Genomic DNA, 17,657 nt, shown 5'->3' on the forward strand with positions numbered 1-17,657 from the left:
CACCTGGTTTCTAAATGTGCAGTAAAGTTCTTGTTTTTTTTAAATTCTGAGATTAACGTCAAGCAGAACACCAAATTCTGCTAATGGATGAGTTCGAAGCTGTCTTTATTAAAAACGTTTCTCAAATAATTTAAATGAATTCTTGTGTCCTTGCCACAAGCTGGAATATTTCATAGCTGATGTTAAAATGAGAGCTGAATTTTCATTTGCTAACATGCAAATAAAGACAAATTATCTTTCATAGTTCTGCAGTTTTTTGCCTTGTCTCACCTCTACATAATTTGAATTTATTTTGCCTAGTAAAATTTTAAATCTAATGCTTAGAACATGCAGCAGTTGTCTAAATTAGTAGATGGGTCTTATTTTAACAAAAACATTAGATCCATGCAGAAAGACTTAACGGAATTTATCTATAGGTTTTCCAAGGCTTTCTTTTCAAAAACTTTCTAGTTTCCCTAGAACCATTAGGAAGGCCAATACTCTCTAAAATTGGGTGCTAATAACTAGCATTTATAAATACCTTTGTTGTTTACAAGCTTACACACACATACACACACACACACACACACACACACACACACACCACCTATACATTTCATTTGATCTCCTGAAAAAATGATTTTTGTAATTGCATTGCACACAAATCCAAGGGTTTGGATACAATTGCTCTCTTAGGAAACTGATTCTATCCACTCAAGACCATGGCACATATCTACATTTGTTCAGATCTTTTATGTTCATCATTATAATTTAATAAACTTCAATAAAATATGATATATTACGTCTGAGACTTATTTCCTAACACCTTATAGTTCTTGTTGCTATTATGAAAAAGTTCAGTTTCAAGTATCATACTCAAATTAGTTATTATTGGTGAATAGTGCCTTATTTGGCAATTTTGCTAAATTTACTTATTAGATAAATTTATTACTTATTTCTTTGTGGATTACTTTGGATTATCCATAGGTAAACCTGTTGTCTGCAAGAACAAAATCTGTTTCGTCATTTTCATTCAAATTCTCATATGAGTTAATTTATCTTTTCTCATTGTATTGGCTAATACCTCTGACACAAAGCTTTTCTTTATCCTGGCATCAGCAAAAAGATTCTACATTTTACCATTAAGCACAATATTCTTACTTTTTTTTTGGTATACACCTTTTATCCGATTATTGTCATTTCCTTCCATGTATACCAATTCAGTAAACAATTTGGTCAAAAAGTATTCCAATATGTGTTAATAGTCAGAGTTCAATCAGGAGACAGACCACACAGAAATTTGATGACAAAAAGTTTAACATAAAGAACTATTAACTATAATGGGATTGGAGTAATGAGGGATTGACTAGAAAGAAGTAAAGAAGACTCTACAGAATATAGAAATAGCAAATAAAAGGAATAGTCATTTTTCCAGGGTTAAGATATAACACCCAAAGAAAAACCTCCACACAAACTTACCCACTCTCCAGGCTAAGAACCACACCGTGTTGAAGATGGCACAGCTATGGCTCACTGAGCTGTGCCACCAGCAACTGCTGGAAATCCATTGTCTAGACCTTGCCAGAAATTTACCTCCTGGGGACTGGGAAAGCTGTTCAGGGAGAGCGGTGTTACCACCAATGCTCTGCTGTAAACTACTCTAGGGACATGCTGGAAAAAGCTGTTGACTGCTGGGTGCTGCGGACCAGAACACACCATGGAACAAGACACTGCACTGGAGAAGCTGCTGCACTATGAGCCAAGCACTAAGATGTTGTCCAATTTATCTGAATTTTTTAATTTTTTGGTGAAAAAGTGTGCTTATATGCATTTAGTTTTTATTTTACTAAGTACAGTTATTACATTTCTAATGTTATATATATTTGATTTTTGTCTGTTTATTGATTTTCATAAAGAATCTTTGGTTTTACCCTCATCTATATTTTGTTTTAGTTTTCTATGTCTTTAATTTCTTCCTTCATTATTATTTGCAGATTACAAAGGAGTTAAGAATGCAAGTTTGGGAACCAGATTGCTTATGCTAACATTTTTCGATTTTTTTCTATTTTCTATTGTGTGACCTTAGGCAAGGTACTTAACCTTTTTTTAATTCCTCAGTTTCCTTATGTACCAAATGTAGTATAATTATTTTCAGGATTAAATGTGATAATGTATGTAGAGCACTGAGTATAGTTTTCTATATACAATAAAACTAAGTAAACATTATTCTATTCCTAACCTTTTTATATTTTTAAATATTATTTTGTCATTCATTTCCACTTTCATTTTTTTGATTGCTTATTTCCATTTAATGCAAATTCAGTGAGCACAGGGAATAAAAGATCATCTTACATGCCACCAATATTTTGCTTAGTATTTCAAAAATTGCATATTGACAAAGGTTTGAAATGTGACATTTTTTACATAGTTACATATTTTCTTCTGTATCATCAATGTACTTCAGGCCAAAGTGCCTTCAGAGGAGACTTCGGGGTTGGCATTGTGTATATAGCCCAGTGTTTGAGAATTTGTAACACCGTGTTCGTTTTAGAATATATTTATTAAAAATCCTTTTCTTCTTTATTGCTTCATGCTCATTTGCATTTTTTTTTCACTGCATGGTGGCATGTGGCTTGATTCCACATATATTCATTAGTCTCTCAGCATTGCTACTATCTTGAGTTAAATAATTGGCCCATTCACCTTCTTAATCATTTTTTAAAATAAATGCATTCATAGATATGAATTTTCCAGCTTTGGCTGAAATTTTCAAGCTTTCATTTAGGTAGTGCTTTTATTCTTGTTTAGTTCTAAATTTTGGATTAACCCCCAGCATATTTTTGTTTTGTTTTATTTTACCTATGATTGAGTTAGTCAGTAGTTTACTTTCTAAATTATGGAATATTGTTACTATTATTAGTAGTATTTTTATTAAAATATTGAAATGTGATTATACGATAATATATTTTGTGTGATAAATATTCTTTTTTACTTATTGAGAATTTTTTGCCTATTATTAATATATGATCTATGTGTGTAAAGTTCAATGTTCCTTTAAATAATTTTGTATCTTCTGTTGGTACAGGATTCTACCAAATTAAACTTTTTTTGTTATTTACATCCTCTTAACAATTATTAATTTTGCTTGATCTATCAGCTTGTGAAATGTTTAATATTTTTACTGTGTATTGATTAAACATTTTGTCCATTTATTTTAAATTTGGTTCATTTAATTTGGTACTACATTTTAAAAAGCACTCATGCCCCCAATTATTGTTTCTTCTTTACTGTTTTTTTTTTTATTAGTTTAAATATCTTTCTTTAAATATTGATGAATTTTGCCTTTAAAATTATTTAATCTGATATTAGTTTTACTCCACTAGCTTTTGTTTGGTTGAACTGTTAGTTCAGAATTCAGCTTCATATTATAAAGCTAAATAAATAAGTAAAAACATATTAGTAATTTAATTAGATAGAAGTTTATCTCTTTCTCACCTACAAAAATGTCCAAAGTTAAGTAGTTTGAACACACAGATGCACAACATAATATTAGGGTTCTGTCACTTACCAAGAAGAAAAGAATGAATATTGGAGCACATCTACAGTCCTATGACCATTGTATTCGTACCTCTTTGTCTATGTACTTTCAACCATTTTGCACTTATTTTTTTCAGATGTGACACTGATATATAGGATAAAATTTATAATTATATATAAAATTTATAAACATAAATATATAAGATTTTATTCTATAAAATGTTACATAATATCATGCATATTATATATATTTGCCAATGTAAAGTTTCAGAGTTTCTACTTTTTAATGACTAACTTAATTCATTTAGTAACTTCTGATAACTTTGGACTCATTTTTGTATTATTAAATTTATTGGGGTGACATTAGTTAGTAAAATTATGTAGGTTTCAAGTGTACAATTCTATACTACAACATCTATATGTTGCCTTGTGTGTTCATCACCCAGAGTCAGTTCTCCTTCCATCACCGTAAATTTGATCCCCTTTTCCCTCTTCTACCACCACTCCCTTGCCTCTGGTTACCAATACACTGTTGGCTGTGTCTATGACTTTTTATTTGTTTGTCTTGTTTGTTGCTTTCAGTTTTATATGCCACATATGAGTGAAATCATTTGGTTCTTGACTTTTTCTGTTTGACTTATTTCACTTAGAATAATAATCTCAAGATCCATCCGTGTTGTTACAAATGGCAGTATTTCATCTTTCCTTGTTGCTGAGTAATATTTCATTGTATATATGTACTACATTCTCTTTATCCAGTCATCTACCAAAGGACAGTTTGGTTATTTCCATGTCTTGGTCACCATAAATAATGCTGCTATGAACATAAGGATATATATAGATAGATAGATAGATAGATAGATAGATAGATAGATAGATAGATAGATAGATAGATAGATAGATATCCATATATATAGATATAGCTATAGATAGATGGATAGATAGATAGATAGATAGATAGATAGATAGATAGATAGATAGATAGAGCTAGATATAGATAGATATAGATAGATAGATATATCCTTTATGGATAAATGTTTTCAGATTTGGGGGATAGATACCCAGAAGAGGGATTGCTAGGTCGTATAGTAATTCTATTCTTAATTTTGAGGAACCTCCATACTTTTTCCACAGCGGCTGTACCAATTTACATTCCCACCAGCAGTGTATGAGGGTTCCTTTTTCTCCACAACCTCTCCAGCACTTTTTATTACTTGTCTTGTTGATAATAGCCATTTTAACAGGTGTGAGTTGGTATCTCAGTGAGATTATATTTGCATTTCCCTAATAACATCTTTGCATATATCTGTTGGTCATTTGTATCTCTTTTGGGGAGAAGCGTCTGTTCAGGTCCTTGCCCATTTTTTAATTGGATTGTGTTTTGTTGTTGAGTTGTATGAATTCTTTATGTATTTTGGATATTAACCCCTGATCGGAGGTGTTTTTCACAAATATCTTCTCCCATTCAGTTGGTTGCTTCTTTTTTTGTTCTCGATGGTTTCCTTTGCTGTTCAGAAGTTCTATAGTTTGATATAGTCCCATTCATTGATTTTGCTTCTACTACCCTTGCCTTTGAGGTCAAATTCATAAAATCCTCTCTAAACCCAAGGTCATGGTCTCATTTCTAATGTTCTCCCTGTGGTTTTCCAGTCATACTTTCTCTTTTCTTCTCTAATTTCCTTTGTCTACTTTGTCTTATTTTGATGGAACTGTTGTTGTTTCTTTTCCCCAACTATCTATTTAGAGTTTATTTCTTTTTCCTATTTTTATTAAGTACAACACACATGTTAATATATCTTTGCTTTAACCATGTTTGATGAAATTTTTTTGTACTTGTCACTTCTTATAATATGCATAATGTATATATTTTTGTTGTATTAACCAGCTTTGTTGAAGTGCAATTTATATAAATAAAATTTAGCAATGTTTAATGTGCTGTTCATGTTAGGCAGAATTTTACAGGAGCTTGCTTTAAACTACAAAATATCAATTGCATTACAACTTATACACAACAAATGCTTTCCTTTTTTCTCAGCCTAATTTAACATTTAGTTTGTTCAACATTGCTCTTTCCATTTCAATCCTTCCGATTGATTGATTGATTGATTGATTGATTGATTGATTGATTGATTTTTTGTCTTCACATTAGTCTGTTTGGGCTAATACCAAATACTGGGTGACTTAAATGGCAGAAATTTATTTTCTTACTGTTCTGAAGGCTGCAAGTCCCAGATCAAGGTGCCATCAGGGTTGGTTTCTGGTGAGGCTTCTCTTCCTGGTTTGCAGATGGCCGCTTTCTCAGTATATCCTCACATGGCCTTCCTCTGAGATTCCTGGTGTCTCTCTTTTTCTTCAAATAAGGATACTAATCCTTTTGGTTCAGGGCCCACCCTTATGTTATCAATTAGACTTAATCACCTACTTAGAGACCCTATCTCCAAATATAGTTACATTGGGGGTCAGACCTTCAACATATGGGTTTGGGAGGGGACATAATTCAGTCCATAACAGTCTTACTGAAGTACACCCATTAGTAGCATTTTCAGTGAGAAGGTATGTGTAGTAAATAGCCCCAGTCTTTTTTATTTTGAAATGATACCATTTAATTTAATCCCCAGAACAAATGTTTAGCCAAGAATTCAGGATTATTGTTACATTCTTCAGCACTTTGAAAATATGAATCAATTGTCTTCTGGCATATTATTTTTTGATGAAATTTCAAATTGATTTTTGCCCCATGGCATATTACCTTTCATTACTTTGTAGTTGCTTTCTGAATTTCAATTTTCCTTTGATACTTGCAATTTTATTACATTTTATATAAATGTAAATATGTAGGTATTTTAATAAATCTAGAATGCATAGACTAGAAGATGCACCACTGTTTCATGTACTACTTGTGTTTCCCCCCAAATAAGAACTACCCCGAATTTAAGCCCCAGTTAAGATGATCAGCCAGACGGATGCATTTAGTACGTAATGATGATGTTCCAGAAGAAGATGACATGACTGTATTTGAATAAATGTAGATTGTTGTACTTGAAAAAAATAAGACATCCCTGAAAACAAGCCCTAATGCATCTTTTGGAGCAAAAATTAATGTAAGACCTGGTCTTATTTTGGGGGAAATACAGTATAAGACCCAGTCTTATTTTCAGGGAAACATAGTACTGGTGTGTATCATTATTTTATTAGTCAGAAAAGAGGGAAATACATGATCATCTTAAAAAACAAAACCCACATTTGATACTTTTCATGCAGGTTTTATTAGAGTACCACACATGGAAATATATGAAGAAAAAAATTCTCTCTAAAGATGATTTTTTGAAGTATTTACCCCAAAGCTATGCTTATTGGTGAAACACTAGAAAACCCTCTGTTTATAAACAAAGATGCCTGTCATTACTATAATTACTTAATATTTTGAATTTTCAATCCATTTTATAATACGAGCAACACACACACAAAGAATCATGAAGAATTTAAAGGAGTAAAACAATCATTATGTGCAGATGACATTTTCTATCTGCAGAGACAAAAGAATGAGCTTTTTAAAAAGCATATGTGACCACTTCATAAGGCAACTAGCTTCTAACTCAACAAACAAGCAAACAAAAACAATCACCTTTCTGTAGACAAATTAACTAAGTACAAAATGTCATAGAAAAAAATTAAGAATATTTAACATAAGCACCAAAATTACAAAAATTTTACATGCTTTTCACACCAGATTCTAGATGTGGCTGTAAGCAGCCTCTTTTTGCTATTCCGTCTGAGTCGAGGGGATAGCCCCATTCTGCTGGGGATTCTTGCTCTAGCTCTGTGCTTGCATCTTCGTGCACTGCTGCACAGTCATTTAACGTCTGAGAACTTCAGTTTCTTCATACGAACGATGGTATTATGCACAGGTGAATATTAACAAGTTATGAAGCATATAAATTACCTGGCACATAAATATTGTAACTTTCTCTTTTCAGTGGCTCCCCATTGCATACATCCACTTTATATTCTATTTTATGGCTTATGTTTCTTATTTAAATGTCTCCAAAGGCACATAGAAAAAAAAAATTCAACATGTATTATATTGGTGCAAAAGTCATTGCTGTTTTTGCAGTGATTTTAAACAGTGTAGACCGCAAGTACTTTTGCACCAGCCTAATATTGATTCAGTGAATAAACGAATGAATGAACTACTTTAGGAGAACAAGAAAATCTGTTTCAAACACAAAGTCTGCACTTTGAAGAGATTTCTTTGTAAGCCACGAGTAAAGAATTCTTCATTTCTAAAAACATACAGCATTTTATCGTATTCACATATGTGACCATGATTCCTTTCCTTTATTCCACCTCTTGAACTTAATTTAAAAATTTTTATCTGTTTTATTTAATTAGTTTTTATTTATTCCCTACTACCAATACTAATAATATACAAGTATACACATATTCAAAGTTCATGTAAATTATATGTTGGTGACTCATGAATTATTCTAAATTTCTGTTCCTATGACAACCTGGTTGTTTTCAACTCACCAGTCAAATAGGGGTGCATAGATAAAATATGACAGGATAGAAATACAATATAACAAAAACACCAATCTCCCAAAGCGTTATATACAATTAAAAGACTAGCATCAGCCAAGACTTGGTAGTCTTATTAAAATTAAATTAAAATTAAAATGAACTGTGGTACATACGAGTATTTGAAAGCTACATTGACAAACATAATTTATTTCCAAATATAAATCAGATATTACGCATAATGATAAATATAATTTATGAATTCTTGAATGTAAAACTAATGATATAGAAAGGGTAATTGAAATAAAGTAGCTTCATGATTCTGAGGAGTTTCTAAAAAACAAATTGTATCTTATATTTGAGATAATAAACTTAGTATATGTGTTTTACATGAGTTTATATTTTATTCTTCATTTTTAATATGAAACTTTAGGCACATATTCTAGTTTAGGAACTGATTTTTATGTGTGTAAAATTATTAAGTTCCACTTCTAGTAACTCTGTCTTACATACATACACACATGTCTGATATGTTTCTCATTTTTAAATCTCAAAAAGGTTAATGATTGACACAAAGTTCCTATTGTTTGTTACTCTAAATAGCTCTTATATTTAAGTAGTCCATATTCATTTCCTTCTATGTATATGTGTAATAATATAAAAACTTGTATATATTCTGCAAAGTTGTAATATTTATATTATCTCAAATACTTGTTTATTTCAAACATTCTTTTGGAAAATTCACAATGCTAGGTAGGCACAATGAAAGAATATTGGGGACGTGTAAAGTTATGTCACACAAGAATTTCTTATCAATTGATTTTCCTCTGGAGTATGCAAAATGACCCTCTAAATGGCCTATGTGCCTGTGGGTTCCCCAACTTTGAACTCAAACCTCAGCCACCACAGCCCTGAAAGGCAGGACTGTCTCAGCTTATTGTTTCCCAGAATCAGGACACACAAGTCACCTGAAGGATAAACGATTCCTACAGCCTGGTAAAACGTAACAGTCAGCTTTTTCTCCAGCAACTCAGAGCTCCAAAGTGGCACAAAAAGAAAAAGAAAAAGTCATATAACAAGAGGAAGGTGATTGTACTCGCGTGGCTTCAATGTGGGCCTTGGTGCTGGCACCTCTGGAGCTTTGGCGTTGTGCTGCATCGCCACAGGGATGTTGCCACAGGAAGAAGGTTAGCAGGAGAAAAACTGTCAGGGACACAGTACAGGGTATGAAACTATACATAGTTTTAGTGAATAAAGCAAGATTGGAAAATTGTGCAAAGTGACTCATCCTGGACCTGCAAGTCATGTTTCTTTTATATCCATTGATCCAGACATTAATATGTATATGCATCAGTGCAATGTTAGAAATCAGAAGGAACAAGGTCACCAGTAGTTCTTATCACTGAAACCACCTTTTAAACTCTCCACCTTAGGTAGAGAAAAATAAAGTTAGAATATTGGCACAGATGGTTTTAGGGGTCCAATGATGTGGTTCACGTGCCGAGGCCTCCTTTCTAACATAAATGATAAGTTGCCCTAACTTACATTTCTCTTCACTAAAAATGAGGCATGTGGTTTTTTTGGGCCTCTTTGGATTTTAAAGCCAATATATACCACATTCGAGAATATTGCTCTGACCCATTGATGGAGTTTCCCTAAAGCCTACTGGTTTCCAGTGAAGTCCAGAGCAAGAAAGGGCTCTGTAGCAGGTTTAGGCTGTGGTCCTTGCTGCTCTGTCCATTGGGCCAAACAAGTCAGCAGATTCAGAGCTGCTAGAAACATTTTTAAGAGGCATGGACACCATGTATCTTACCGAGAAGACCCATGAGAGAGTAAGAGAGTAAACCCCTGGTGAATTAGTTCAAGGTCATCCCCACATGGGCAGAGGACTGCCTTCTGTTTGAAAAAGAAAATGGAGAGAGCACATCACTAAACTAAGCATGGGGGCCCTCTAAGTGTGAGACCACTACAAGCACACAGGTTGTGTATTTGGAAAGCTAGCCTTAATTGGACGGCATGAGTACATGTGAGTGGCACAAGGGGTGGTCTGTATTAGACACAAATTTGTGTGCTTCCTCAGAGTCCTTTCACTGTCTCCTATTCTTATGGTCACCACCCTGCCAGAGTCAGATCATCTTTCCATGTTGGACTTGAATGTAACACCACACTGTGGAGCATAAGATCTGACTTTTAAATGGCCACCACGGAGTAAACAGAGATGGTAGTTCTGTTTTGAATGAACTCTGTCCAATGGGAAATAGAAGACAGGAGAGAGCTGAGAAGATACATTCTCTCTCCTCTTCTCCATGGACTTATGCTACATGTGGTTCTTCCTTGTAACCCTCCTGAAAAAGTCCTGTGCCAAGTACTAACCATATCCTGTCTCTCAACACATTGTAAGACAGCAGCCAGCAGAGTAAAGACATCACAGCACCTCATTCCACATCTTCTCTTGCCTCATGTCTGTATGTCATCCTCATCGCTGCCTGTGGGACTTGCTTTCCCAAATAAATGTCATCACTTTAATCCCTGATTTTGGTTCTGGTTTTACAGGCCCCTCACTAAGGTATTCATTGAATTGTGTAATTGTTATGTGTTCACTCTACGAATATGTGAGTTTATAATATCACTATTAAAAAGTTTATTTAGAACACTTTTAATTTACACAATGTGATGTCTCAAATATATTTCAATAAAAAATAAAACAAAAAGTTTAGGAAGGATACAGAAAAATATACCCAAAATAACATGCTAGTAAGGTGCTGAGTTAGTAAAGCAATTATTAACTAAATTTTAAGAAATCAGATGCCACAATACTCAGCTAGAAGATATCATTAAAATGATATAACAGAAAAAATATATATATACAAATTTACAAAAATCTTTTCTATGAGTTTTTAAAAGTATTGTGATACATGCTATCTAATGTTGATGTTCCACTTTGTCTCCACTTACCACATGTAATATGGCTGTGTCAAGTTTATATTCTAGTGACATTTCTCCTAGAATTATGGGATAGCTGAACTTCTGCTCTGAGAAATGCTTCTTCTCATATATACCTGTCGCTTCAACTGGAAAACAGAACCAAAAAAAATCATGCAATTTGCAGGTTTTGTGATGTTTCATTTTAATTCTTTCTCAGCTTTATTACAGTTCATTCATTCACATATCCATTGACTTAGTCACCAAAAAAAGTCACTTTTGACCACTTATTCTATAGGCTGGCTTATAGGGCCTGGGAATGAGCAGTAAACAAAACAGATGTGATCCATACTTTTTTGATACTTACATTGTACTGGGGAAAATACATGATTAAAAAAACAGATCAGATGTGGAGATGATTTATTTTAAAGCTTGAAAATGTTAAAATTTCATAACCCAAGAATTCATATAGTCAAGTAGAATTCAAGTTGTTGTGCAAGATTATACATTCTTTCTTGTAATACACTTGCTATCAATTAATATGCCAATACTGTTTCTCCAATTTCATTGCTTTCCAAAGATTACAATAAAAATCTTTAAGACATCCCCAATAATCATTATATAGACTTAATCAATGCCATTTTAATATCTGCATAAATGTTCATTGAAGTAAATACCATAATTTCTTTACTGTTCTTATAGTGAACATTTTTTTAATGGGGAAAATTTGAGTCTTCTTATCTGAAGTTTAAAAGGAATTTTAAGAATGGAAGATGTAGGAGATGTTTGGCAATTTAATGCCCAGGAGTGATATAGGAGAACACTGAATTGCATGATATTTGATCTCAATTGCAAAAACAATCTTCCTTAATTCAAAAACTAGAAAAAAATGACTTTCCTAATATATGAAATCTTATAACAGCATTTTAAAAGGTCACGATCATGTTTCTTTCATCTTTATCTCTATGGTAGAATTTGATTTTTTTCTAAACTTTTCACCTACTTGTATCAAATCAAACATTCTTTAGTACTGTTTATTGTATGCGTATACAGAATTTACTCTAAATGTGTTTGTCATTCTTGTGTACACCTTTCTTAACAGAAGTTCTGATTGCCCGCTATTAACCATGAAGTAAGAATTTATGATTGAATAAAATCTATCTCAAACATCTATCCTCAATGTGTGATTTAGAATTGAATATCCTTACCATACGAAACATCAAAGGTCCTGATACTAATCAAAACACACTGTGGTACAATTGACAATGAAAAATAACAATGATTTCCTCAAGTAAATTGTCAGTTCTTAAAAATGCATAACTGTACATCATAAATTTCTCATTTGGAAAATGATAACATAGAATATGTATGTGGAAATATACATGGCTTCATATACTGAGGAATTTCTCACAATATTTTGTATAATTAGATTGATTACCTGAAAAAATAGGTTAAGAGTATGTTATTTCTAATTTTTATTATATTTTTCATACATACACATGTGCATATACTTTTATGTGGTAAGTTTAGGTAAGACTTTTCTAGGCAAACATTTGAAAATTATCCAGTTACATACAGTATGAAAAAGAAACATTAGAAAGTATAAAATGCTAAAGTCTCCCTAACTTTGTTTTCACTCGAACAAAATGATGCCCATTTTATTGATCTATGATGTTGAAGGTTTCCATTCTTTCAGTCAGCACCTTACCTGCCACAAAAGTGAGAGAAAGTCCTGTTTCAGCTTCTTGTTTCCCCAAATCACGATAAATGAATGGCCTGAAGGATAGAGAGCTGAGAAGACCTGGCCCCACAGGAAGGTTGGTTCAAACTGCAGACTATAAAAGCTCCAAGTTGAGATGATTGAAGCCAGGATGTAAATAGCAAACAGCAAGAGAAAGGAGATCACAGTTTGCATGGCTCTTATGTGGACCTTAGTGCTGGGATCTCGGGATCCTTTGCCACTGAACTGCATCTTCTTGAGATGTTTCCACAGGGAGAAGATTAACAGCAAAAAAGATGTCAGGGACATAGCAAAGGGTATGGTGTTTGCTAGCGTGAATATAGTCATATTTGAGAGGTGCACAATTTCCCTCAATTTGGTCTTCCAAGTGATGTTTCCTTCATGTTCAGTCATCGCGCTATTTCCATCTACACTCACCACTGCAAGATGAAAAACCAAGAAGAGCAAAGTTCCCAACAGTATCATGAGAATTACTCTTTTAACTTTCCACTTCAGTTGAAGAAAAAGAAGGCTAGAGAAATTGGCTATCTTGAGCAAATAAAATATGCTGAGGCTAGTAGCAAGCCAGAGGCTAAAATGGTTGCTTATCGTCCAGGCCATATAAACAACAATTTTTACTTCTAAACTATAAAAAGCTGGATTAAACACAATTGCATACCAATTTATCACTATTATCCAGAGCAAGCCTATCCTGGAGACCGCCAGAGCAGTGAGAATTTGATGAGCAAAGGAGATCTTTTGTCTCTTGACCCAGTCAATGCAGTTCACCAGTGCTATGAAGATATTGGCAAAATTTCCAAGAACAAATTCTGCTGCTACTAAGATGGAAAGAATGATCTGTAGTAAACTTACCATGTCTAGAAATAAAAAATGCTAAGTTTAATATCATTGGTCATGATTCCTTTAATATTCTGCAACTTAAGTCCTACGTACGGCTGATCTTGAAAGTCATAAAATTCTTGTCTCCATTAAATTCTGTGACGGGATGTCAAGCAGGAAATTTCCAGAATAAGCTAATGAAGGACTTCAGTGCTGTCTTTATGAAAAACATTGTTATTCCCCTAACAGCTCAAACTAAGTCCTGTTCGTATACTTTATGTCCTAGTGTAAGCTGGAATATTTCATAACAGATGTTGAAGTGAAAGCTGAATTCTCATTTGCTAGCATGCAAATAAAGACACTATTCTATTTCATTGTTGTGCAATGTTCTTTGTTTAACCTCTCCATACTTTGTGTTCAAGTTTTTCATTAGTATAATTTGAAAACCTAGTACACTGACTGTACAGTGAAGGGTAAATTATTAGATGAAGCTTGGTCATAGATAGGATCATCATCACTATGGATTTTTGTTTTTAGTCAGATTTATGTAGAAAGAATCCAAGTCTTTCCTATTAAAGCTTTTCTTGGGAATCCCAGGAAGGCCAATATTCATTCAGGGTTAGCTCCTGATAACTAACATTTCAGTATAATTTCATTATTTATAAAGTCATAAACACACACACACACACACACACACACACACACACACACACACACATGTCATGGATGAAAATAATTACCGTCCCATAATTTCAGAAATGGAAAATGTCTCCAGGAGGTCATCTAGGTTTAAATCCTCAGAAACTTCTAAAGAACACGTGATTTCCAGTGTAGAGTCTAGACTTCCCTGTATGTGAATATTCAGTTTTATATTTCTCTGTTTAATTCACTTCTGACTCCTTAATATTTTTAAGATTAATAAATGTTAAAATCAGCCCTTACCCTTGGATTTTATTCAGTTGCAGTTTTTATATTATAATTGTTTTTAGAGGAGGATCTTAGAGCAGTACTGCTAGGAAGGAAAACCCAGATTCTCTGCTTCATATGCTTCTGCTCGGACTCTTTTAAAATTACTCTCTGCCTCAGTATAATGCAGATGATAATATTATCCTGTTTGGGTGGTCTTTGTGAGGAGTAAGTGTACTATCTGTGCAGAGCGCTCTCAATGTGCTTGTCTGGGACAGACCAAGCAGGCATCCAGGATTGTTGTGCATTAGATCCTGTGTTGTTTGATACTTCAGAGTTAACCAGGGAGAAGTTCCACTTATGAGTACAATGTAGCAGTTGAAAAAGGAAAGATTTCCTCCTGCAACAACTAGAGTAAGGGCAATAAATTGTCAAAATTGTTTCAAATGCATCACAGACCTGTGTTAGGAAGGAGGACGAATGAACTAAAATCCAGGTAAGAGGGGAGTCTTTTTAGATGAAGAGATAATCTATATATTCAATGCAATCCCTATCAAATCCCAGAAGACTATTTTACAGAAACTGAAAAATATTCCTAAAATGTGTATGGAAATGCAAAGCACTCAGAATAGCCAAAATAATTTTTTTTAAATAACGAAGTTGGAGTACTACAGTTCCTGATTTCAAAGGTTGCCACAAAGCTACATTAATCAAGATAGTCTAGTACTCATACAAGAGTAGAACTATGCAACCATGAACCACAATTGAAGTTCAGAAATTCAAACCATCATGGTCAAATGATTTTTAAAAAGGTACTATGTTGATTAATCGGGAAATGATCTGTCTGGTTTTTTTTTGTTGTTGTTTTTTATAAGTGATGCTGGGAAAATTGGACATCCACATGCATAAATTGAATTTAGACCCTTATTTCATTCAATATGCAACAAAATTTAATTGACCCTAGATTTAAATGGAAGAGATAAATCAATAAAACTTTTAGAGTAAAATATAGGAGAAAAGTTTGTATACTTGGGTTACAGTGATACTCTACCAGCAGCATAATGCATAAAATTTTAAAATTAATAAACTAGATACATCAAAATAGAAAATACATACGTAAAATACATGTCTGATTGTAAGAACGAAGAGCTACAGTAATTAAGTCAATCTGTGGGACTATTGTTTGCTCTTGCAGATAGATCAATGGCTAGAACAGAGTGTCTAGTGATAGACTCACACATGTATGGTGAGATCATTTTCAACAAAGGAACCAAAACAATTCAATGGGAAATACATTTTCTTCAAAAATTGATGCTGGGAAGCTGAATGACAGTACGGAAAAATGAACTTCAACCCTTATCTCACATCACACAAAAAAACTAGTTTGAGGTGATCATGGAACTAAATATAACATATAAAATAATAAACCTTCTGAAAAATTGATGTTTTTATAACTTTGAGTTGCTTAGCTAGGACACACACCCCTAAACAAAAAAGAAAGTAATAAATTAACCTTCATGAAAAGACACTATCAAGAAAATGAAAATGTTTTCCATGGAATGGGAGCTATATGTATAAAATTGAGGATCATCATAAGAAGCGATTTCAATGTTCCCAAAAGTTAATCCTGCCATGAGCGCCCTGTAGGTTTAAAACCATTGATGAGACTCACTAAAAGCTGCTTGACTAGTACAGAAGAGGTTTTTCGTGAACATACACAACTAGGGCATCTTAACACCTCTGCTTTTGAATACATCTTTTAAGTACAAAAATCACATTATACTAATGTAGCAACAATGCATTCATATTACTTTCATCAGTATACATATATATAATACATCTATATAAACAAATGACTATCTTTTTATGTATCGTGTACACTAAATACGCCTTCCACTCTATACTAAGAAAACATACATCTCAATTTAAGGAAGGTAAGGAAAATATTTCACACACCTTTAACAAAAGAAAATATAATACATTAATAAAAAGATACTGAATATCGTTACACATAAAGAAAATGAAAATGAAAATTACAATGAAATACCACTTCAAGCCCACTAGAATGCTAAAATTGACCATGCCAGATTTTGGAAATGATATGAAGCAACTGGAAATTTCTGCTATGAGTGCAAAAGAATACAGCCATTTTGGAGAATCGTTTCATAGTTTCTGATACAGCGAAACACACATATTTCCTACTATTTCACTCTTGTGTGTTTAATTACCCAAGAGAAATAAAACACATGTCCACAGCAAGACTTGCAGAAGAATGTTAATAGTAGCTTTATTCACTGGAGCCCAAAACTGGAAATAATGTAAATATACAGAAAGAGGAATACAAACTAACAAATTGTGGAATATTCATACAATGAAGTACTGCTCAGCAGTAAAAGAAATTAACTACTCAGATACACAGCAGTGTGAATTAGTCTCAAAAAATTATGACGATTGAAAAAAAGCATGACAAAAAAGAGTACATACTCTTTATGAAAAAGTATGATTTCATTTATATTAACTCCTAAAAGGCAAAACTAAGACAGCACAAAAGTGGTTGTCTGAAATGTAACTGCAAGAGAGCATAAAATACATTTTGGGATGACAAAATTATTCTATATCTTGATTTTTATTAATATTTCAAGGTGTATACATTGTTAAATCTCATCAAATTATACATTAAAGTGAGAACATTTCCCTACATGTAAATTGTCCTTCATTAAAGTGAATTTAAAATTAAGTAAAATAAATAAAAACTTTAAAATGAGGGCAAATCAACCTTTTTAGGCTAACAAAATCTTAGCAAGACTTCACTGATGGAAATTCTAAACGGTGCTCTTCAAGTAGAAGGAATCTGACCCCAGATGGAAAGTCAGAGTTATGGAACTGGACTTACCATCTGTTGTTTTCCCCTCTGTGTTTCTCTTTTCTTTCTTAAACCTGTGTTTTGATTTGTTTTTGAATGTTGGCCAAGTTGGTTCTGGTTCTGGTTTGTGCACTGCCAATATATCATTCATTTTGCGTCAGCTGTGATTTGGTTTACAGACCCTACAGTGGTCCCAATGATTACTGCTCCCTGATGTTCACCTCCTGTATAATTTCCTCCCCTGTAGTGTGGGCAGGACCTGTGACTCACTTCTAGCTTTCAGAATATGGCAAGTATGAAGAAATTTTGCAGATAGTTACTATCCCAAATTAACTCATTTTGAGTTCATCAAAAGGGAGTGTCCTTTGTGGG

General features: G+C 33.2%; 1 protein-coding gene across 1 annotated transcript; it reads right to left on the bottom strand.

Moving 5' to 3' along the window:
* Positions 1 to 12,652: 12,652 nt before the first annotated feature.
* On the bottom strand, positions 12,653 to 13,552 carry LOC148759037 (taste receptor type 2 member 46-like). Its single transcript, XM_088796369.1, has one exon. It carries the CDS (start codon positions 13,550 to 13,552, stop codon positions 12,653 to 12,655), a length of 900 nt encoding a protein of 299 aa, XP_088652495.1.
* Positions 13,553 to 17,657: the final 4,105 nt, after the last annotated feature.

The sequence above is a fragment of the Rhinolophus sinicus genome, chromosome 1 (genome assembly GCF_057876585.1).
Source record: "Rhinolophus sinicus isolate RSI-liver-muscle chromosome 1, RSI-T2T, whole genome shotgun sequence".
Classification (NCBI taxonomy): Eukaryota; Metazoa; Chordata; class Mammalia; order Chiroptera; family Rhinolophidae; genus Rhinolophus; species Rhinolophus sinicus.